The sequence below is a fragment of the Bactrocera latifrons genome, unplaced genomic scaffold (genome assembly GCF_001853355.1).
Source record: "Bactrocera latifrons isolate USDA-ARS-PBARC rearing strain unplaced genomic scaffold, ASM185335v1 scaffold_77, whole genome shotgun sequence".
Classification (NCBI taxonomy): Eukaryota; Metazoa; Arthropoda; class Insecta; order Diptera; family Tephritidae; genus Bactrocera; species Bactrocera latifrons.
Window position 1 is genome coordinate 237,147 of NW_017537456.1, and position 22,306 is coordinate 259,452.

Below are 22,306 nucleotides of genomic sequence, written 5' to 3' on the forward strand. Positions count from 1 at the left end.
TTATGTGTGTTGCTATGTATAAATGCAGACCCAGTAGGGTAAAATTTAATTTAAGATTTGCAAAAAGCATTCATGATTTTAATTTCGCTTACATTGAACGAATTCTGCAGTTACATAAAAAATAGGTCTCAGATGATATATACCTCGAGAACATTATTTTTTTCTTTTTGATTGCTCTGTCTCCATTAAGTGCTTTCACAGCTTTTGCATCAGCTAATTCGCATAGTAGAGACCTGCTCCATGTTACTTTTGGCCGCGATTTTAGTACATATTTCTCAGTATATTCTGCAGAGCTGCAGGCACTTGTTGATGAATACATGAAGTCACTGAGTAACGGAGTTAAAGACCAGCCATGTTTCACTTCCATATAACAGGGTTGTCCTTACGCATGCGGAAAAGTTGCTGAGTTTAGTGCCTGTGGAGCTTTGCCAGGTTTTCAATACGATTTGCCGCCGACCAAACGTAGCTCTTGTCTTGCTCCTCATACAGTTCCCGTTGTAGCGGTAGCCGTTAACGAACTCGATTTCATGATTGCTAATACTTATTTAGCTAGCTTCTGCTGTAATAAAGACTCTCGTGGCCTTCGTTTTTACGATGTTTATCTCTAGTCCAACAATCACAGGCAGCTCCACTATTTTATTGCCATTTTTTGTATGCAGGTGAGTTTGTGCAATGGTATGCAAATGTCAACTGCAAAGTCCATAGTGATTCTAACAGCAAACCATTTCAGTAAATCAAAATATTCCTGCTGGGATATTTGTAAGTTGTAAACCAACTTTATACATACATACATAGTATATTTGTTGCACAGCTTGTTGCTGTTCAAAGTCGTTGGAGCATCATTTGTTGCAGTGAAATAAGTATAAACACACCTGCATACACACATACATACATATAACCATTCAATAGATAAAAAAGCAACAGGAAAATGTAATGAAGTGTGGCGCTGCCTGTGCGCCGACCACTGCGCCTGACATTTGGTAGCAAATTTGCAACAGAATTTCGGTGCGCTAATTCCAAACACACATAAAACAAGTCATTCGGTAGCGCGATGGCTGCAACAAGCCAGCTGATGGAGCACCCAAAATGTTGGCAGCTGCCTGAAAACAATTTTCTTTGGAATGCATGCCACAGTCATGTGCAACATAGCTACTTGGGTGCTCATAATGCGCTGCGCAAGGGTCAGCACTGTGTCTGGCTCCTTTGTAGCTCATAATAAACGCGTGTTTATTCATATTTTCCGCGCTTGCATTTTACTCTTTTGTTGTTTTTTGTAGCGCACAAAAATATTTCATGCCACACAAAGGTGTCATACGTGCCAACAACGCATTGCCAAAAGCGCACCTAGAAGCGAGTGTGAAATATCGTTGATTATACTGGTAACTGTCTTAGGTGTATGCATGCGACTTCTGCACATTTTCGATTGCCAAAAGCATTGAGCCAAAGACAAACCTATCATAAAGTATTCAAATATGTATGCAGTATATGAAAGCTTCTTTGGTTGCCATACGTTAGCTAGGGTGCGGCTCTTAGAAGCCTCAACGAATTGATTTTTTTCTTTTCGTCTTTTTCACTTTCGTCACAGCTTTCTTTATATTGCATTTCTTTCGGCCTGACATATCGTTTATCATCGTTTTTACAATAACTCGCGGAATTACCTGCCTGTCTGGGTCAGACACCTTGCGCATTATTTATGAATACAWATCAAGAAAAGTGTTGTGCTAGACAATGCAGTAATTGCAAGATAATTTCGTAAAAAAAAAGGAAGTAATATTATATTAAAATTTAAGATTGTATAGATAAATATGTAGGAATGGAGAGATACTTATTTAGACACATCTTGAGTTGTCAGCCCTACTAGTATAAGCAAGTCTATAGTTGATATAAATATTCTTTTTTATGAACAGGGCATTCAGGCATCGCCTTTATTAAGAAATTCGGTAACTGCTTCTATCTTCTTAAATACTTTATTTTATATGAAGGGAAATAGAAACTTAAAAGAAATCTAAGACCGAATTTTCGCTAACTCTCTCTCACACATGTGAGAAAATTTTATTGTCCCAGAATTATATATTATACATATATAATCTTATGCATAAACAAGTCTTTAAAACACTTTTACTTGACATATATAATACAACTAATTATGTAAGCTATAGAAATTATAGTTACGCATGGAAAAATTCTTATCCTCTGGCCCAAGTTTCCTGCAGGCTATCAAAATAAGCACTGTCTTATTGAATTTATGTACTTTTTAATTGAAAGCACTTACATTTATGCCAAGTAATTATTAAAAAATGCTAATCAAAATGCAGAAAAGAGGACAGCAATTGTGAATGCAGAAACGTCTAAAAGTCATAAACCCACATTGCCACACGACGTTGCACGTTAGGCCAAATTGGGTTTGCTATGAAATATTAAAAAATATATTCGTGCGAAAACTGCTATGTGTCTATACATTTGTTTCACAGGCGAAGAGATAAACAATTATTTAACTTCCTTCATTTCTCCCCTTTTTTGGTAAAATAAATAAAAGTCATTTGTATGAATAATTTCATTCATACATAAGATAAGGTTTATTAAAATTTGGTAATGATAGTGAATCGAGTAATTTTACTTTATTTGTAGATCATAAATTATAAGTCTCAGATAGGAGAATGATAATTAGTGCCACAAAATTAACAACCCTAACCTACTTATATATTATGTATGTGCCACCAATTAAACCGACAAACTAAGCAAATACCTTTAAAAAAGCCATTAAACTTTATTTTAAACACTTTTTGAGTAGTTAGAAGTTTAATTATGTAAGAAGGTAAATTAATCTCACTTTTCTCAATACATTCTCCACAACTTTAATTTGGTTTACACAATTGTTCTTAAGAATATTGTACATTAATGACATTGCATGTATAACTGTAAATTTTTTCCCAGTTTGAGCATAAGTTAACAAATTTTGAGTTATAGTTTTATTATAGTTGGCAACTCTATTGAAAAATATTACATGATACGTTTAGAAAATCTTTTTGAAACGCTTGGTATTTGCTACATATTTTGTAGGAGATATTTTCATTGCTTCCGATAGTTGGCAATTCCATTCAAAAACACTGTATATTATGTATAGTAATTTGATACTTTTCAAAAATCATTTTGAAACATATATTTTTTGCTACACATTTTGTAGTTTTTGTAATTTTGTCAATAGTTGGCAACTCTATTCAAAAATAGTATATAAAAATTTGATAGCCTTCGAAAAGCTTTTTGAAACGCTTGCTATTTTCCACRTATTTTGTGAGTCATTTTTTCAATTCTTCCAATAGTTGGCAACTCTGTGATATTTGTATTAATTTAAACTTTTTTTCGATCGCTTGCAACTTTATTCTAAAGTATAATCGTATAATTTGATAATTTTCAAAAGGCATTTTGAAACGCTTAATTTTTGCTGCACATTTTTTTATATTGGTATTATTTTCTCGATAGTTGGCAACTATGTTTAAAACATTATGCATACTTTTCAAAAAGAAACGTTTATTTTTGTTATATATTTTGAATATTTTAAATTTWWTCGATAATTGCCAACTCTACTACGATCTCGGATGCTATAAAAGTTAATAATTCATTTACTTATTTAAAAATTTATTTTAAAATGTTTATTATTTTCTTTCGCATAAATTGTTGTGTCCGAATTATCTATAATTTGCAGCTTGCATAATCAAATTATTCAGCAACAGACAACATTGCAACAACAGTCTCAAGCGGAAGCAAAGCGCAGAGTTGCACAGTTTGCAAAGAAAAATTAAATAGTGTCGGTATGTGTGTGTGTCAGTAATTATGCTGGTTTTCTAGTTCAGATTCTTTCAATGCACAGATGCATGTGCATAACAACAACAATTTTACCTGTACACGCTACTGGATTCGCACCACTGCCTTAAATCTCATAAAACCATGAAATTAACTACAGTTTCCGTTCGTACAACACCAACAACAGCGACGACGACGACGATGGCATCAAAATTCGCAGCAGCAGTCCAATTGCAACAACACCACTGCGCTGGTCATCGTCATTACTGCAAATGTTGTGGCGGTGTTAATGATGGTGTGCCGTTCTGTTGCAGGCTGGTGCTGTTGATGTTGCCTCTGCTGTTGCTTGCTGCTGTTGTTTGTTGCAATCGCCATTGATGATGATATCGCTCACACGCTTTACTTTGCTAATGCGAATTGGTGCCACCGCAGGGTGGAGCCACAAGTAAGAAGTCGAGCGTTTTTTAGGAGCAAAAACGCAACAGCGAAGTGCCAAAATGCACCTGCTGTTGCATCAACTATTTAACTGCATTTCTACGCTTCGCTGATTGTCTAATTCTTGAGCCGACCACTGTTCCTTTGATTGCCAGCTAAGTTTGGTCTATTTTTTTTTTATTATTTTCACTGCTTGTTGTAAGTGGCACTATTTCGCAGCGCTATCAGTTTACCATCTTATTGTTGCAGTTTGTAATAGCTATTTCATAGTAATTGCGCAGTTGTGGCCTTTTCTCGTTATTCTTTCAGCGTTGCTGTTGTTGTTCTGGTCTTTTCTTCGCTGCAATTAAATGCAACAAGCACATTAGGCCACTTGCAATGGTCACTGACTCGCATAAAGCTTGCAATACTTACGGTCGAGCTAATTACTCATTAACCGAAGAGCATGCTTCGTCGATCTTAAAATTTATGCAAGCGCACACAGAAGCAAATGCATATGTAAAGATTTCTTCAACATCGGTCACAGGTGCATTGAGATGTAATACGAAAATTTGAAGCCATGAAATTGCATTGCACTACTTCCACGTTTAAATTGTACTTGTTTTTGTAGAGTTTTATTATAAGTATTATTTTCTTAATAAAAGTTGTTTTTTATAAAGTTTTCTTTGTTTTTAATAATATGAATCTCTGTAGCTTCCGATTTTGGATTTCTTTCTAAACCATATTCATTTCGCAAAAACCATGAGAATTTGATTTTTTGACATTTTAATTTCTAACATCTTGATTTTTCTACCAACCTTTATTTCACCATGAGATACTCGTATACCTGTTATCAGAGCCAATATAGTGAACACATTACTTGCTATCAAAAATGTTTATTAATTCAAAACTTTAAATGAAATCGAATAACTTATGTACATTATGCATTAATATTAATTGTAATTATTTAATTAAATTCAAATTCTTTTTTTTTAGGGTCTTAAGGCCTCCAGGCGGTGGCACTAGCGACATATTCGGCGGTGACCTTCCACAAACTCCACGCAACGTGAAAAATCACATGCAATCGAATATTTTCTCATGTGACAAAAATGGCGCTATCAAAAATAACGGTATGTTGAAATTACAACACATTAAATATTAACACAGGGTGGAGTAATATTTTAGATTTATACTTTACGTACGTCTTTTAACATTAAATTATATTTGTCAACTATTCTATTTGTTATTAGTAATTAGTTATAAAAATATGAAAAAAAAAATTTAAAAAAATATAACATAATAATAAAAAGTAATGCTATTACGTTGACATTGCGTCATAAACTCGAGCATAGTTATTAATTTTTGAGTACAGATTTAAACATTCATTTCATTAACCTTAAACATATATTATTTTCTTTCACTCACTTTAAAGCGGACAGTTAGACGAGAATTGAATTTTTGCCGTCCTGTGGACGGTTTTTGACAGTTCTATGTATTTATGAACGTCGTCTATATATGATAATTTTAGAACGACGTTCATAAACTTTAATCTTTAACTCGAGTTTGTGGCGCAGCGTGAGTGTGCTAAAAACCTTAAACATTAAAAAATTTAAGTGGAAATTAGAATTTGTAAGTATGTACTATCTGTTGGAAATAAAATAATTGGAATTAATTTTTTTAGTTAAATATTTAWATAAATTACCATATAATTTGTACAATATGCAAAAATATTTTTCAGAAATATCACAAATAAAATTTATGGAAAAAAATATAAATAAGACTGTACACATACATACATAATTTTTCTCAAAAAAGCTACATATACATAGATTGACATAAATATTTTATTGTATATATAGACATTTATAATGATATATATTTTATTAAATATTCCTTTTAAGCTACATAGATACATATGTATAACTTTCTTCCTCTGCTTTGAAGCTTTCCTAATCACATTTAAGAAAATAAACCTTCTAGTTTTCCCTCAAGAGATAGTAAAATAAACTTAAACAATTATGCTACATATATACATACATACGTCAATTATGTACAGTTTTCTTATTTTTTATATAATATGAATTTCATTTATAGCTTTTAATTTGTTACTATATTAAATACGTCATTATCAATATTATTGTGGTATGTCTCCGCGCTGTGTAAATATGCAATGCTAAAGTACTTTTAATTTTTTTTTCAATAATTAATTATTTAAATTTTTAAGTGTTGTTGATATTTTGTCAGTAAATTTCATAGAAAGCTTAAAAAATTAAAACAATTAATTAAATGTGAAACATTTTATTTTTTTCTTGTTTTTTCTTTATTTCTTTTCTTCATGACTGCAGTACGACAAGGAGCTCACAGATTCTATTTCATTGGTACCTAAATATTTGTCTCTTTGTAAAGCATATCAAGTTTTTAATTGTTACATACTTTATGGTTTACCATTCGTTGTTGTTATTGTTAGTTATTGTTGTTGTTGGTTCAAAATAATTCCACCCAAAACACCTTTATACCACAAATGGGTTTCCAATAGTTCAAAGCAATATATTTTTTTTTATAATATTTGATTTTTAAATTTTGTTCATAACCTAAAATAAGAAACGGCAACTCTTTTACACCATAACTGGTACTAAAATACCAAATTTTCCACCCAAATCAATTTTAATTAGTACAAATAGACAAACGAAATGGTTGGTCGACTTGTTGAGAGTTTTTTAAATCATTTTAATTGAAAAGCTGTCAAAGAACTTTCTTAGCATTGAAACTGCATAACAATATTTTCGGTCATTCAGCGCTTATTCAGCTTCTAATGTATGATGGCTGAATATCTTTATATTCAGCGGAATTAAGCGCATAATGCCAAAGCGTCTAAAAGCCAGATATGCAGTTACAACCTTATTTCGTTTGTTGCTATTTTTGGATACACCTATTAATTTACGACCACTTTTTTAGACTTTTAACCTTTTTATAAACGCATACTAACTTTTTGGTTTACTTTTTAATTTTTTCTCTATTTTAAGTTTATAAAAATGTTTAGGTGTAATATACCATAAACTCAAAAGATCAATTACTTACTTTATTTTAATTTCATTTGTAATCGGTTTTGTTTTAGCTTGAAAGGGTTAAATCTTGGTTAAAAATTAATATAATATCGCGATACGAATTCGTTTCAATATATTCCCCAAAGTTCGAAGGCATCCCGTTTTAACCAGTAAATCCAAGGACTTCTTATTAGAAAGTAAACTTCTAGATATTCTATAGCGTATATTAATAGCTTGGTTATGGTAGTATATCTAAAGAAACTCAAAAATTTTGTCTTGACAAAACGAAACTTGTTCGATACAATCTACCAATATCAATATCAAATAGTTTATTTGTAAGCAAAAATAATCGAAATCAAAACTAAGGATCTAAAACCGATGGCAAATAACTGCTTTAATATACAAATTTCAAAACAAATCTTAAATCAGTCCTACTGCATTCAAATACGTAGAAAGTAAGCTGATCCATAATTTAGCATTTCCACAAAACACACTCTTAATACCAGTCTCAGTTTACCTTTTAAGCGCATGGCAGGCATTTAGCAATAAAACCGCAAATTACGACTGCATAAATAAAAAGCTTATAAAAGTTTCTTCAACTGCACGAACATTTAGCCGGAATTAACGTGGACAGTAATTGGCATTAAATCGTTGAACGATGCGCACGCTAACGAAAGCGTAAAATCGCGCTCATTTAACCGCCTTAGGACTGTAGAATGAGCGAGTGAAAATGCAACGCTGACTTTGACAATGACATTGGAAATGAGCATGAGCGGCAGAAATGACCGACAGAAGCAGCAACATTTTTAAACTACTTGTAATTTCAATAATGTGGGGGCATGGTTTGTAGCACRCGCCTCATAAAAAACTCGAAATATTATGGTGAAACGGGATTATGACCGCTAAACATAAAATTGGATTTTTTCCGATCGCAATTCTTACTTCCTCCCACTCATARAAATGCAGTATTGCAGCTTATATGCAAGTTATGTCTAACAAACTGTTAGATTTTTTGGTGAATTATGAAGGGTACTAAACTTGAATTATGTGAAATATGTATATCGAATGTATAATTTTCACTTACTATGCCTTTATGGTCATAGTTTGAATAACACACTATTATCCAGCTAAAATTGGCACCAACTCCTACTTTTCAATCCTCCTCACATTTCGAGTTTAGTTTCATTGAGTGCATATAATATGATTCACAAGAATATATGGCACAAAATTTATTTCATCCGATTTCATATATCTATTAACAGCTGTATGGTATATTATTGCCAGTTTCATAGTAGGTGTTGCCCTTTAAACTGCCACGCTTTGTCAAAGCGCAACTTGTTTCACGATCCACTAGAATTGCGGAAATTATARGTTTTGAACTATTATTGCATCTTTCAAATTAGTCAAGCTACTAAACTCAAAAGAAAAGTTGCGGAAATTTTCTTTGAAAAATTATAGAAAAAAGCCGAAAAAATACTAAGAAATAAACAAAAAATCTAAAAAGACTATACCATAAGAAGACTATAAATCAGCATTACGAGCTAACTCGATTTWGCTATGTCAATTGTATACTTACACCCTAGCTGAATTTTTGTACACGGATGGAAGGAACTGCATATTTCTCGGAACCGCCTATATCGGTCAATTTAGCATGTTACTACCATACAAACTGACTGAGCAAACTCGCCCGTTACCACCACAGTCAGATTTAAGTAACCGAACGGACTCGGATTTCTATATCGCCAAGGATTGTCAACTCGGTAACATTCCACGAAATTCCTTCAGGAACTATCAAAAACTGATCAAACTCAATTTCTTGTACGAAAAACTTTTTACTTCTGCAAAATATTTCCGCGAAATTTGTACAGGTTATCAGGTAAATCATCGCTACGTTCAGTTCGAACCACTAGAGCATACACATATGTATGTAGTTACCATTCARACTGACCGATCAAACTCAAGTCCTATGAAGGGTATTATAGTTTCGGTTCTTATTTTTGTAATTTTTSGTTTCTTTGTGCTAAATTTGTATTCTCCTACATTATATTTTTATACTACGATATTTTTGGAATAACATATTTTTTTGGTTCACTTACTTTGTTAACGTATGCTCTCCTAGTGATAGACTGATTTTAATTTTTCAGGTTAAAATAAAAAAAAAAATTAAACACAATGTTAGAAGTTGCTGCTTGCTAGTTATTAAAGTAAAAAATACCCTGTCTACCATTAGAATTTAATTTTGAGGCGCGCCGCAATGYGATTATAAAGAAATTTTATGCGATTTAAAATTTTATTTATGAATTATGCGTCTCTAATGACTTCACAGTTTGGACAACACCGGCACTCCCTCCGTTATGTGTCACAGTAATAAGTAATTTCTAATCACAGCTACCGCTAAAAAAATTGATGTTTATGTACATACATACCATACACATAGTTATGCAATATGCGTGTTATAATATGTTTTTACATAACCTAAAAAGTGTATACAAATAATCTTACTATAAAAATTATGTTGTAAAATATTGTGAATCACTTTAACTTCCTTTTTTACTTTTATAAATATATATCTTACATACATACTTACTTATCCTACTACTTACTTACATACATATCTACATATTACATATGTATAAAAGATTTCAATATATAACATTATATTACCAACAATCTTGCATATTTGATCTAATTTCTCATTTTGTTTGTTTTTTCCCCACGCACCATGGCGCGGRATTCGTTTGCACACACACACATGCAACGTAAAAAAACCAAAAACAAACGAACACTTCCAATTTTTCCCTTTTTTTCAAAACGCAGGTGATCAGCCACGTCGCGGACAACAGAAAGTTGACTCTTATCAGCGTCTTTTTGGCGAACCAGAACGTCCAAATACTCCCGCCAGGAATCACATGAAGAGCAGCATTCCATTTGGTTCAAATACTGAGGCCGCCCAAGAATTGTTGTCTAACGGTAATGGCCATCACAGCAATGGCAAAGGTGGTTCAGTGTCCACTTCGACATCGTCCTCGGTATCGTCGTCCACTGAAAACTTGAAGATGAACGGTGTCTCAAAATTAGGTAAGCAAATAAGTAGAYTATTAATCTTAAGTATATAAAAGGCCTATTTTTATGTATCTAAATTTAGTCAAAGCGTGTAATGATAATGTTCTCTGCAATGGTTAGTTAGGACAAATTTACGCTTCAGTAGGTTTTTGTAAACTTTAGTAAGAATAATATATAATATTAATATATCAATTACTCAGATGTTAGTTCGGCAAGTTGACGGTTGAACACTCTTTTAGCTGTTCCAATTGTCGGGCATGTTTTCGTCTGACCATATTCTACAAAAAAGCTGATACATGCTGTTTAYCAGTTCTTTGACACTCTATTTGAATAGATGTTCACGGTCGGACAATGGAACGTCTTCTACATCGTCATCGACTAGGAAATCGGGTTCACCATCTCCTGATGTTATGATTTCACTGGCAGCGTTCGCTCTATAATTTCGATATGGTCTGAACATCAGTCACTAGATTACCTCTGGGGGTTATACAAGGGTATGTTCCGGTCTTGAAACCTTATGTTAGTCGCAATACCCCTGTCGGTCAGCTTGTCAAGCTCTTCGTTCCCACTCATTCCTGCTTCTTTTTTTGGCCTGCAAATGCGTCTCGCTTCCTTATTCAACTCTCGGTATCTATCTGTTCTTTTTTTCACGGCACGCTTCATTGTACCAGCTGTTCTTCTGCCTTTACCGAAAACCAAAGATTTCATTTGAAGCTGAACGTACGTGTGTTTGTTTGAGTGAGTTTTCTACACCGATAGATGCGTATCTTCGCTGCAGCAAGATAGCGATTCGAGTCAATGACGTCGTAGTATGCACATTTTTAAAACATTGGAGACATGTCTTCCGCCTATGACAACATGATCGATCTGGTGTGTGGTTTTCGATCCGGAGACAGCCATGTGGCTTGATGAATCTTCCTGTGCTGGAATCTAGTACTACGTATAACCGCATTTCGGGTACCGGCGAAGGCGATCAACCTTTGTTCTTTGTTCAACCTGGTTCTTTGCCAATCTGGTAAATTCCTAGTCGCCTCAGTTCTTGTCCCGTCCATCGCACTTCTTGGACGGCGAAAATGTCAGCCTTTACACTTACGAAGCCATCAACAAGCTGTGCAGCGGCACCTTCCCAATTATACCGGACATACCAGTTACATTAAATCGTAATCCAGAATACGTTTACAGTGGTCATCATAAAATGTGGGGTCCGAGGCTACTCTGTCCTTTTCATTGTTTTTTTTTTTTACTCGACGAGTCCCAAACCCAGGGCATAAYTCTGGGGAGAGATGATTCGCCTTCTCACTTTAACTCGCCTAAAAACGGATATGTTTTTTTCTACCCAGAGGATACTTGCTCTAAGACCGAAGTCGTGAGCTGCTTGAGYCATGTATAAAGGAATCGTTTCTGGCCGCTCCCAAGTKAAGGGCGCGCAGAGAACTTTGCTCACTTGCGTTTACATGCAATGTTTTATACGTGGTTTAATTTGTACGTACACTGCCTACCCAGAACTTCACTCACAAACATTTTAGAAACCTTGGCTTTCAACTCATAAGCCAAAAAAAGTTCAAAGCTATCAAATATTTTGTTTTGAAAAGTCATAAAATCATATTATATTGTTTATCATTAATTACAGGTTTTACAAAATAAAATACAAATATTTTACAATACATATTGTGCATATATTTTTAAATATAAATAGCAAAAGCAATATTTAAGAAAASAAACTTTTTTGATTTGTTTGTCCTTCGTCCATTTTTGCACGCCGCATTTTTTGTCGAACGCACTTAACAYTCACTCTCAACAATCAGTCTTCCGCAAAATGAGCAGTAAGTAGWCGTATTTTCTTTTATTTCCTCAATCAACAGATAATAAAAACCTCAATGGGTTTTATTAAATTTATAAATATCCTTTTACGCCACCTGCACATCCCGACAAACCAATCCACTCAAAATCCGATCAACCAACATCACCCATTCAAAAAGAAACCGACGAAGCATGTCCACCACTCCCTATACCGGAATCAAGTTCGCCACCCAATTCCAATACGCCACAATTAAGCATAGATTTGCCATGCGAGCCTAAAGCGTCTGAACAAACTGACGGCAGTGAATTGTCCGCACGTTCTCGTGCAACTGTAAAAGACACCAATTTATCAGCACGTTCTAAATTAAGTGAACATCCTCAAGCCACATCACRTTCAAAATTCCCGACCACAGACCATGCTCAACGTTTCAGTTCAGCGTCAAAGCATAGCAATATGGGCGCTGGCGATGTCGCTTCGCAAACGCGTCGTGAAAWTGGTACAARTTCAGACAAYCCACATTCGTTTGAGAAAATGCAACCCGGCAAAGAAGGTCGCCAAGAAGTGCTGGAACCATGTGACAACCGCGTACCACCAGCGCCAACACCACGCAATCCGATTACCGGTTTGGGATTGGGCGAAGATGGTGTTGGAGGCATAAAACCGAARAAGCCAAAGGATCGTAGAGGTTCGCGTGACTGGGAAATAATTTCTGAATGTTTGTAGCGGCAAAGTTATTTGGGGCATTTAAAAAGTAGGAAGTTAAAGTAATAATAATTAGAATTTGAAGATTGAAGATAGTGTAGACTTTTATAAATATAAGAAACMTTTACAAGTAGAAAGATGTACAGATAAGGTTTAAAATATGTAGGTGAAACATTTCTGGTTAATATTGAAAATATGTAATTAGAGCGTTACCAGATGGTCAAAACTCCACTCCTAATCTAGGATATTGTGTTAGACTTATTTATTAAGTAAGCTCCAATAATTTTGAAGCCAGCTCAATTTTTTACATGAAAAAATAATGGCCGAAAAAAAAAGCCGAAAGAGTAAGTCTTGGCAAATGTAATTTTGCAATTACAAAGGAAGTCTGATCGTCACGTGGCAAAAAGCCTCACATAGTATACTATCTCGGCACCCCTCATATTCAAAGTATGATCCAAACAGTGAAGAACCAATTTTTTATAAATGTAGACGGTCACTCTTTAACTCGGAAAATGTTCTACGGTTCATTTTGAACAATTTTTTCTAATAAACTATGGGTCAAACACTGAGATAGTAATTTTCAAGGAGAATGTTCTACGGTTCATTTTGAACAATTTTTTCTAATAAACTATGGGTCAAACACTGAGATAGTGATTTTCAAGGCGAATTTTAGCTTTTAGGGATTTTGTAAAATTTGTGCATCAATTTTTGAGATATCCAAATATAATTTAATACACTGGGGTATTTTGATATTGTGCTGATTTGTCCTGAGTCATACAGATCGAGCAACAATAACATATATATATCTTCCAAGCAACCGATTATTCACTTTTTTAATTGCCCGATWTACTACCTTGCGCCCCATTATGCAAAATTGCCCTCTAATTAAAACAGATAACGAAAATACAAAAAAAAAAAAAGCAAACGAACAACTCACACACCACCGATGCGCATACACTAGTGTACGAAGAGAGTTTAGAAGAAATAAATAGGTACTTCCTATTTTTACGACACTTCATTTAATGCAAAGTACCGTAATGAATACTTAGTAATGCTAATTTAATGCAATTTCTTTGATTTTTTCTTTGATACCTCCAGTACTTCGCAATAATTTGATAAGTACTGCTTAATTTAATATATTTTGATGAGAAAGTCGTTAGTTTAAATTTTAATATTTATTTATAATTTACATATTTTCTRATATATTATTTTGCATTTTTATTTACATTTAGATGGTAATCCCGTCACCGGAGAGGGTTACAAGCCCAGCAATTCTTTCAACAATGCGGTGCCCACCCTGAATGGTGCCAATCAGGTCATCAATAAGAATCGCATTCCACCAGGTGGATTCTCTTCAGGCCTCTGGTAAATAAAGTTTTTATCGCCTRTGTATTGTTCGTTCCGCGTTTGGGAAAAAATCAACAACAGAGAAGCGATGGTCTGAGATGAAGTGATGAAACCGAAAAAAAGATAATAAAAGAGCAAATATATTACACACACACACAACCAACATAAAAATAAAAAATCATAAAAATAACTAACTGATCATCAGAAAATCACATAATGATTACAACAGCCGTTGAAGGAATTAAAATGTCCTTCACTTTTTTCAAAGCAAGAATGAAATGAATGTATGGATGTGTGGAGAGTTGCGGTGGATATTGATATATTACTAACCAAGTAGGGAGAAAACATTTTAAGAGCAAAAATTTAAATAAAGTAAAAGTAGTTTGAAAGCGATAAAGAATTGAAGAGAATGCAAAGTAACTAGTATTTAAGCTAATCAAGCAGAAAATAAAAAAAATACACATGCGTACACACTAGTACACACACACAAAAAGTGTTATACAGCGAAAAGTAGTAATACAAACATAATTTATTTGAAAATGTGTGGTCCTAAAACCTGCTACGAAAGAAACTGGCTGGCTGACAATTGACCATTCGAACATGAAGTGCAAACAATATAAAGCAGCAACAACAAATCAATACAATTTACATGCAAATGATTATGAAGTATAATTAACAGCAATATTTGAGCAAAATTGCATAGATGTGGTTAATACGGACAGCAATTACTCTACAAGTAACAAATGTACATAGCAAAATTGAGATTTATGCACTCGAGCATAAAATCTATAATTTTCCAAAACTAAAAAGCGAGAAAACACACAAACCTGCATGGCATTTGGCAATTTTCGTACGAACAACCGCACAACCAACATCACCGCCACCACCCCCACTATCAGCAAAGTCAGCATCATCATCAAATTGCAATTATAAATTCAAGCTTTTGCAATTCATCATTATCATGTCACATACATTTACATTTGCATCACCTGAATACTACACACACGACMTTAGCGTGTACGAAAAGTGCTCAACAACGAACTGCAGCTCATACCAACAACTCAACGAACTTAAAAAACGACGACGTCGGCTTAGACGATTTACAGATGTTGCTTTAGAAATTATAAACAAAAAACCTAGAAACCCCAAAAAAAATTAATATTTGCTCAATCAAAGCTGCAGTTTGTCCGTCGAAAAACAAACATTTAATAATTACAACAACAACAGTTCAAACGCATGCGTCTCTTAGCAGTATCTTAAAAATACGRTTTTAGCGCGCCAGCACAACACTTGATGCGTAGATTTTGTATTTTCCAGCCGAAGTGTATCGCCCTTCTAAATATATCTACCAAAACAAAAAGTGCGAAAGACACAAAACCAAACAYAACCAAATCCACCCGCATCCAACATCATTCACAACAATATCGATAAACTGAAGAATAATAAGATACAACAACAACAATGAATTATAAAATATTAATCACTACATCGTAATTAAAAAACAAACAAAAAATTAAAAAAAAAACAAAAGGATGTAATAAAACATCATTCATACCATCACACAAACATGCATTCATATAACCACTAGCATTCATTTCTACGATACTTGAAATCATACATACATACATAATTAATTAAACATTTAAATGCCTATAATTTGCATTCATTTATTTTAAATCATAATTATAATTATGTTCTCCTAATACACATATATATTTTATATCTATATAAACGATATATCTACATACATATAAACAAACAAACAAAATTTAAAAGAAAAATATGTACATTACAACGTACGTTAGTATAACTTGTAACGATTTCTGATTTTGTCAAAACTTTAAAATTGCATTTCTTTAATACATATAGTTTTTTCAAAATTATTTATACTACGCAAATTTTTTAAAGCATGTTAAAATATACAGTTAGATACTCTTATCAACACATCTTCAAACATACATACATATATACACATATACATAAGTGTATAACTAATTGTAATAAATTAATAATGAAATGAGTTAAATATAACATACCATTTATAAACATTAAACATACGTATAATATACACATATACACATACACACGAAAATTACATTAAAACAAAACGCATTTGTAAAAAATTGTAAACAAAATTTGTTTAATAAATTTCGTATATTGAAAAATTCACTTAAAATAAAACCGTTTGTTGTTAATAATGAGATTAATGAGGTAAGTTACGCTGTCAATATTTGCAGATAAAAGATTGTAAATATGGTATATTCGAAAAATTCAGAAAATTTATAATTAAATTAACAAGTAAGGAACGGCTAAGATCGGGCGTAACCGAACATTTCATACTCTTATAGGTGTGTATCTGCAGGTGTTAGTAAAACTTCACATTAAAAACGTTGCGAAAAATTTCAACATTCATCGACAAAATCGTGAATGAATTACAACTAAATTTATTCAATTCAATTTGATTATTAAGTTATCTTATCTCCCGTCAGCGAAAAATAAATTCAAATCATCCTCATCCGATATTTGTTGTATAAACTCAACAGAAGAGGCGAGTTGTTATATATACAAAGTCAGCATTTACAGGATTTTGGGGCTTGAATAGTTTTTGTTCAATTTGGAAAGTTTTTAGTCATACGGTGTAGCATCTCAAAGGCTCAATTTGTGCAAAGCTTTATCCTGATATATTTATTGGTTCTTGATTTGTCGCAACGAATTGCCCTTTGCACAATGAAATAACTTGAATGGTTTGGGAGATATATACACTAAAACAGATCGACATGTCCCTTGTTATCTTAGTTTGCGCCTTAGTTATAGCAATTTACGRGTTTTTGATTAATGGTGTTTCGTGCCCGTGGCAGTGGTCCTATTATGGCCCACCGAACTTGACTCGTCATTCTGATCATTTATATCTAACTCGATTAGTTAGCCGGTGATACAAACAAMAGTTAGGTAAAGAAACCTATTACATATATTCTGTAGCAACATGCTGGGAGAGTATAAAAAATTAAATTTGTCACAATAAAAACGCCGGTGTTGTAGATGTGGAGAATCGGACCACTGCCCCACCTTCAAAATGCCGTTATTCGAAAAATAAGAAAGTGTTACARCTAATCCCCATATTAAGATAAAAATCAGTCATTTGGTGCAACGAGGGGCAACTGTTTGAAAAAGAGCGCGTGATTTAATATCCATACATATCTCACTAACCACTAGACCTAATCATTTACATTTTCTCAAAATAATCTTTTTGGCACCTCCTCCGACAGTTTGACGTCGAATTATAATACCGCTTATTTCCTAAACAGATGAAATTTAATGAAAGAGCGACTAAATATATAAGTTAGAAGATAAAGCAAAATCCTATATATGTATCAGTAACTAGTCAACTAATTTCAACCAAGTTTGGTGCGTAACATGACCCAACCTTATGTTATGTTGTGAAAAAAWAATTTCCATCCGAATATTTTACTTTACAATCTATAAATCAGGAGTCAATGACGTTATCGAAATATAACTTTGCATACAAAGTGAACTTAAGGTATGTGATCTCACATCTAAAAATACTAAAAATCGGACATAAAGTTTTCAACTTTCCAGTTACTGAATGTGAGAACCCAGTGCCCATGGCTAATTTTTTCTATAAAAAATAGTAATCAATTTGCAAATCCACGATATTTCCTAAATAAATGTTTAGAAACTTTATTTATTGATGTCCGCTGATTCAGGCTGTTTTACTTCATTACAATTATTCACTTTTGTTTGAGAATCTTTAATAACTTTACTTTCTTCCACGGGTGATTCCAATTCAACAGTAACAGGACCATCGTTTTGAATGTGAACTTGCATGTAAGCACCAAATTTACCATCTGCAATTGATAAAAAAAATTATCTTATTTATATACAAAAATACAAACTAAAGCGCACAAACCTTTAACTTTCGCCCCATCATAATCCTTACCCAAACGTTTAAGAAATGAGTTATATAACTTTTGGGCCGCGTCACCTTGCATAGCTAAATGAAAATCAGGTTTATTTCCTTTAAGCCGATAATAGAGTGTAAATTGTGAAACACACAATATTTCCAATTGTTCATCTTTGACGCTTTTCTGCCAACGTTTACCCACCGTGTCTTCGAATAAACGTAAAGCAAGCAGTTTGCGTGAACTATCATTATCAAGTTTTATTAAATAAATTTAAACGGTCCAGAACAGACTTACATACATATATTCCACATCCTTTTCTGTGTCCGAATGTGTTATACCCACGAGCACGCAAAGACCACGTCCAATGGAACTAATAAGCTCGTCGCCAACTGAAATGCTGTATGATTTGGAAGCCATTATAATATATTACAAATATACCATTATGTATACCAGTTACTTTTGCGGCAGAAACCCTTTGTATTATCGCCTTCATTAATAATATGCTTTTTTAATAACAAAAAATTAATAAAAGTCAAATGCTACGGAATTGAATGCACGCCCAACAGCTGATATTTGCTTACACCAAAGCAGCTGATTCAAATTAATTTTCATAGCACAGTACGAAGTAGGAATGACATTTCTACCATTGTTAAGTGCTAGTTACAGGAACTGCATAAATCTATATCCGGTATAAAATTTATATATGTCAACAAAAATACTTATTTATTTTATTTAATAATGCATAAGTTGATAATTAATATACATGTATTAGCTTCTTGAGTTAGCGACTTTACTGGCATATAATGTATTTATAAATTAAACTTTTCATGCATATTTTATTGGAAGGGGAGTTGTTGACGTTAAGTGTGATTGTTCAAATATAAAGGCATAATTATAAATAAACAGTTTTAAACGTTCGCAAAATTGCAACATTTCTAATCTTTTCGAAATAATTTCTATTTGTTTGCAAACACTTTATAGATGCATCCACGTGCATTAACAGTAGGTGGTCAAAATTGGTAATAAATATGTTTATTGAACTATAAAACAATAAAAGTTTCATTAAGAACAGTGTTAACATATAATCTAATAACCGTTTTATATTTTCGGATTTATAAAGATTACTGAACTAATYTTAAGGAGATAAAAAAATGTACTATAATGGTTGTGCACAATCTTGCATATTGTGCGTTGCATAGTGGAATTTATGACCAAGCTTTTGTTTGCTATTTCAGTCTTATCACGTTTTTTTCTTTTTCGATAATAGCTTAATTGAAGGTAATATCATCTTTGCAATCACCTGGGGGTCCACTATCGAATATAGGTTCGCCAGCGCCGCTACCCCCAATTATGTTTAAAATATCAGATAGAGTGTATTGACCAATAAAAGTATTAATGCGCTATAAATGAAAATGTAACGTTATTTATACGATATATATAAAAGGGCTATACCCATATCAAATCATATACTTAGTATATATGTATATGTAATATTACCTCTTGTATATATTGCTCTGAGAAGTCCTTTTCAACAATCCAAAGATCCCCCAATAGTTCCAGGCCTAGTTCGTTGACTAAAGCATGCAAAAAATCATTTATTCGTTCCTCCTCGAGAAAATTTTCGAAGTCCATATATATTTCACCTACTGTGACCTACACAGCAATTATTTAATATGTGCATAAAAAGAATGAAAACAATCATAAAAAAATATTAAATGAAAATATTGAACAATTTACCGTAATACTCAAATTTCTAATGCTAAGGTATTTTCCGATGCGCAAATTAAATGATATTTGCAAGTTTAAGTTTCTTATATGAGCTCTAGTAATAAAAATAAATCAAAGTTATGTAAACCTTACAAGTAAAATATTATATCTGCTTACTGTGCATTACCATCACCGCTCAAATTCAATATATAAGCCAAAGATCCTTTCGCAGTGTAAATGGATTTAAACTCTGCCATTGGTAAAGTRATATCAAGTATTGATTTTCGTATTGTAGAAATACGCAAATCTAWATCAAAATCGGATAATCCTGTCAGGTTGAAATCAGTGACAGAGCCGGTGAAACTGCAAATATCGTGTATAACCCGATTGGTAAAATAGAACAGTATACATTTCTTAACCAATGTTCTTACTCTACTAAGTATTTGTTATTAATTTCTGTTTCGAYATGGTGGATTTGAAAAGGATCCAAGGCTGGCAATCCTAACTGTGGAATAGGATGACACATGCGAACACGTAATTGTTCCAAAAAGTTCAAAATAGTATCTTCATACAAACACTCAGCCTTCCGAATGGTTTGCAACAATACAGCTATTGCCAATACTATAACGTGGCTTAAACGACTAACAGGCGTTTTTGAGAATCTCATTTTGATTGTTAGTATATAATACGCTTCTTATAAAAAAATGTAGTTTACTAAAWTCTTCTCGCAGCTAACGTCTTAACGCCTGCAATAACTAAAACGCTACTGATAGTCACTAACTTCAGTATACTGAAGTTATTTCGAAAACTCATATACAATGTATTATAAAATGTATGTAAATAAGTTAAAAACATGCCTCTGAGATAAGCCGCCTTTATCAGTAGATTTATATTTTTTTCTACCGCACTTTATTAACGATATGTATTAAGTTAAATTACTTCTGAACTAGTTCACAAGTACTTGATTTTAAACCGTACTACTCCCTTCCATTTGTAACAAAATTCATTATTACCACATTTACTCCGATGAAAGCAGCAATTTATGTATTTGAAGAACAGTACAAGAAACAATGTAACCTTCTGTTGCATCGAAGCTATAATACTCTTCATAGCTGCATTTTTCATAGCAAAAAATGGGTATGAAAAGAACCTCGCCATATTTTGATTTTGTTTGGTTATTTTTAAAGATTGTAAAAATGGCTGCCAAATTGCAGGACAATTCCTTGCTAAATAAAAAAGTTTTGATTTGTCTGTTTTGTTGATAAATCGTCTCATTGATCATCAATTATCATGTATATTTTATTTAAAATGATCCCCGATGTTTCCTTTTGTGTGTTAAACAAATAGTGGCGAGCTTAATATACGCTGTTAAGAAAATAATTAAGGTTAAGATCTGATAGCAATCTGATGAGCAACCGAGTTTTCTTATTAGATACAATATAAAACACCGTAAATATTTTGTTTGTTCTTACAATATTTGCAAAATATATTTAACAGAATAAGAGCTCATTATTTATTATATTTTGTAAACAAATTTTAAATAACTAAAACAATTCGAATTCGAATACRTTAAACTTCACTTGGTGGCTGCCTCAAATGCTCAGGAATTTCTTGCAGTTCAATTTTAGTTGCATTTAAAGCAACACCTTCAGGTAAATTACGTTCAATGTACTCGAGGAAAGTATCTAATGTTGAACTTGTCATTTTGTGAAAATTCATGTAACGGAAATAAGTGCGCACTTCATATTGTACGCGATGTTTCTTATAAATATGCACCGATTTTAGTAGAGTCAAACGATCGTGATGTGCCTTACGCTCAGCCCAACTGGCAAGTAAAAAAAAAAATATTATGAAGGTAAAATCGTATATGTTATTATGCGCACCTTTTGCCTACTTCAATATTTAAGTGGTTCGCTGCCGTCGTTGCAAACCAGGCATAACTTTTGAGCACTGCTGGATCAACTCCACGCAATTCAATTTCTAATTTTCTATAAAGTTTATCTTTCTCGACGGCAACTTCATTAATAGCAGGAGTTGTAATATTCTGAATGGGCTGACCACTGCTACCAGCGGTTTCTGTGCTATACAGCACCGATGTAATTCGAGGCAGGGATAAGCCAACAGAGACACGCTCCAATAACAAACTCCTTACCGCCTGTATGGGTTGAAAATCTTTTATTAATTATTTTATTTTAATTAATTTTATATGCTCACCGATATCATAATTGCAAATGAATGAATGTTTTGGAAAGAGCGGAAGAGGTTATGTAAGTCAATCAGCTGGGAATATTTTATTTTTTTACATTTTGGTTTAGCACTTGCTTGTTTATAAATACTTGTTCACACTTCGCTCTTATTTTAAGTAAATTATATACCTTTAAACAAAACTGCCAAAAATTTATATCTGACCGAACATGTATTTAATAGTTAGGACAAAAACAAAATCGTTTTATAAACTATAAATAATTTATCATGTATTCAAAATGTGTTGATATGCAATTAGA

At 33.0% G+C, this 22,306-nt stretch overlaps 4 protein-coding genes across 15 annotated transcripts in view; 1 reads left to right on the forward strand and 3 right to left on the reverse strand.

Annotated features, from left to right (window-relative positions):
* Nucleotides 1–15,628, forward strand: part of LOC108976512 (microtubule-associated protein Jupiter) — a 193,452-nt gene extending 177,824 nt beyond the window's left edge. For 2 of the 7 annotated variants that reach the window (XM_018945675.1, XM_018945674.1), the window contains 5 exons: nt 5,212–5,345; nt 6,561–6,593; nt 10,077–10,337; nt 12,128–12,145; nt 12,302–13,745. In XM_018945675.1, coding sequence (XP_018801220.1) covers nt 5,212–5,345; nt 6,561–6,593; nt 10,077–10,337; nt 12,128–12,145; nt 12,302–12,846 — 991 coding nt within the window. In that variant the 3' untranslated portion in view covers nt 12,847–13,745. Of the gene's footprint in view, nt 1–5,211; nt 5,346–6,560; nt 6,594–10,076; nt 10,338–12,127; nt 12,146–12,301; nt 13,746–14,057 lie in introns of those variants that run through there. The other 5 variants (XM_018945677.1, XM_018945676.1, XM_018945680.1 and 2 more) reach the window with 5 other exon arrangements.
* A 2,218-nt stretch (nt 15,629–17,846) lies between these two features.
* On the reverse strand, nt 17,847–18,667 carry LOC108976485 (D-tyrosyl-tRNA(Tyr) deacylase 1). 6 transcript variants are annotated; one of them, XM_018945608.1, is made up of 4 exons: nt 18,546–18,667; nt 18,394–18,484; nt 18,101–18,336; nt 17,847–18,038 (listed from the first exon to the last, which is right to left on the reverse strand). In XM_018945608.1, the coding sequence occupies exons 1-4, from the start codon at nt 18,586–18,588 to the stop codon at nt 17,872–17,874; spliced, it is 537 nt and encodes a 178-aa protein (XP_018801153.1). In that variant the 5' UTR covers nt 18,589–18,667; the 3' UTR covers nt 17,847–17,871. The 6 variants fall into 6 exon arrangements, 5 of the variants coding, with proteins under 5 accessions (XP_018801153.1, XP_018801154.1, XP_018801155.1 ...); XM_018945609.1 differs by having other exon boundaries at nt 18,101–18,184; nt 18,390–18,484; XR_001993953.1 differs by having other exon boundaries at nt 17,951–18,038; nt 18,101–18,184.
* A 533-nt stretch (nt 18,668–19,200) lies between these two features.
* Nucleotides 19,201–20,544, reverse strand: LOC108976492. The gene is made up of 5 exons (XM_018945619.1): nt 20,234–20,544; nt 19,980–20,165; nt 19,833–19,917; nt 19,593–19,748; nt 19,201–19,495 (listed from the first exon to the last, which is right to left on the reverse strand). Exons 1-5 carry the CDS (start codon nt 20,467–20,469, stop codon nt 19,364–19,366), a joined length of 795 nt encoding a protein of 264 aa, XP_018801164.1. The 5' UTR covers nt 20,470–20,544; the 3' UTR covers nt 19,201–19,363.
* Nucleotides 20,545–21,272: 728 nt separating this feature from the next.
* On the reverse strand, nt 21,273–22,118 carry LOC108976459 (28S ribosomal protein S10, mitochondrial). Its single transcript, XM_018945577.1, has 3 exons — nt 22,017–22,118; nt 21,686–21,957; nt 21,273–21,627 (listed from the first exon to the last, which is right to left on the reverse strand). The coding sequence occupies exons 1-3, from the start codon at nt 22,023–22,025 to the stop codon at nt 21,372–21,374; spliced, it is 537 nt and encodes a 178-aa protein (XP_018801122.1). The 5' UTR covers nt 22,026–22,118; the 3' UTR covers nt 21,273–21,371.
* Between the last annotated feature and the right edge of the window lie 188 nt (nt 22,119–22,306).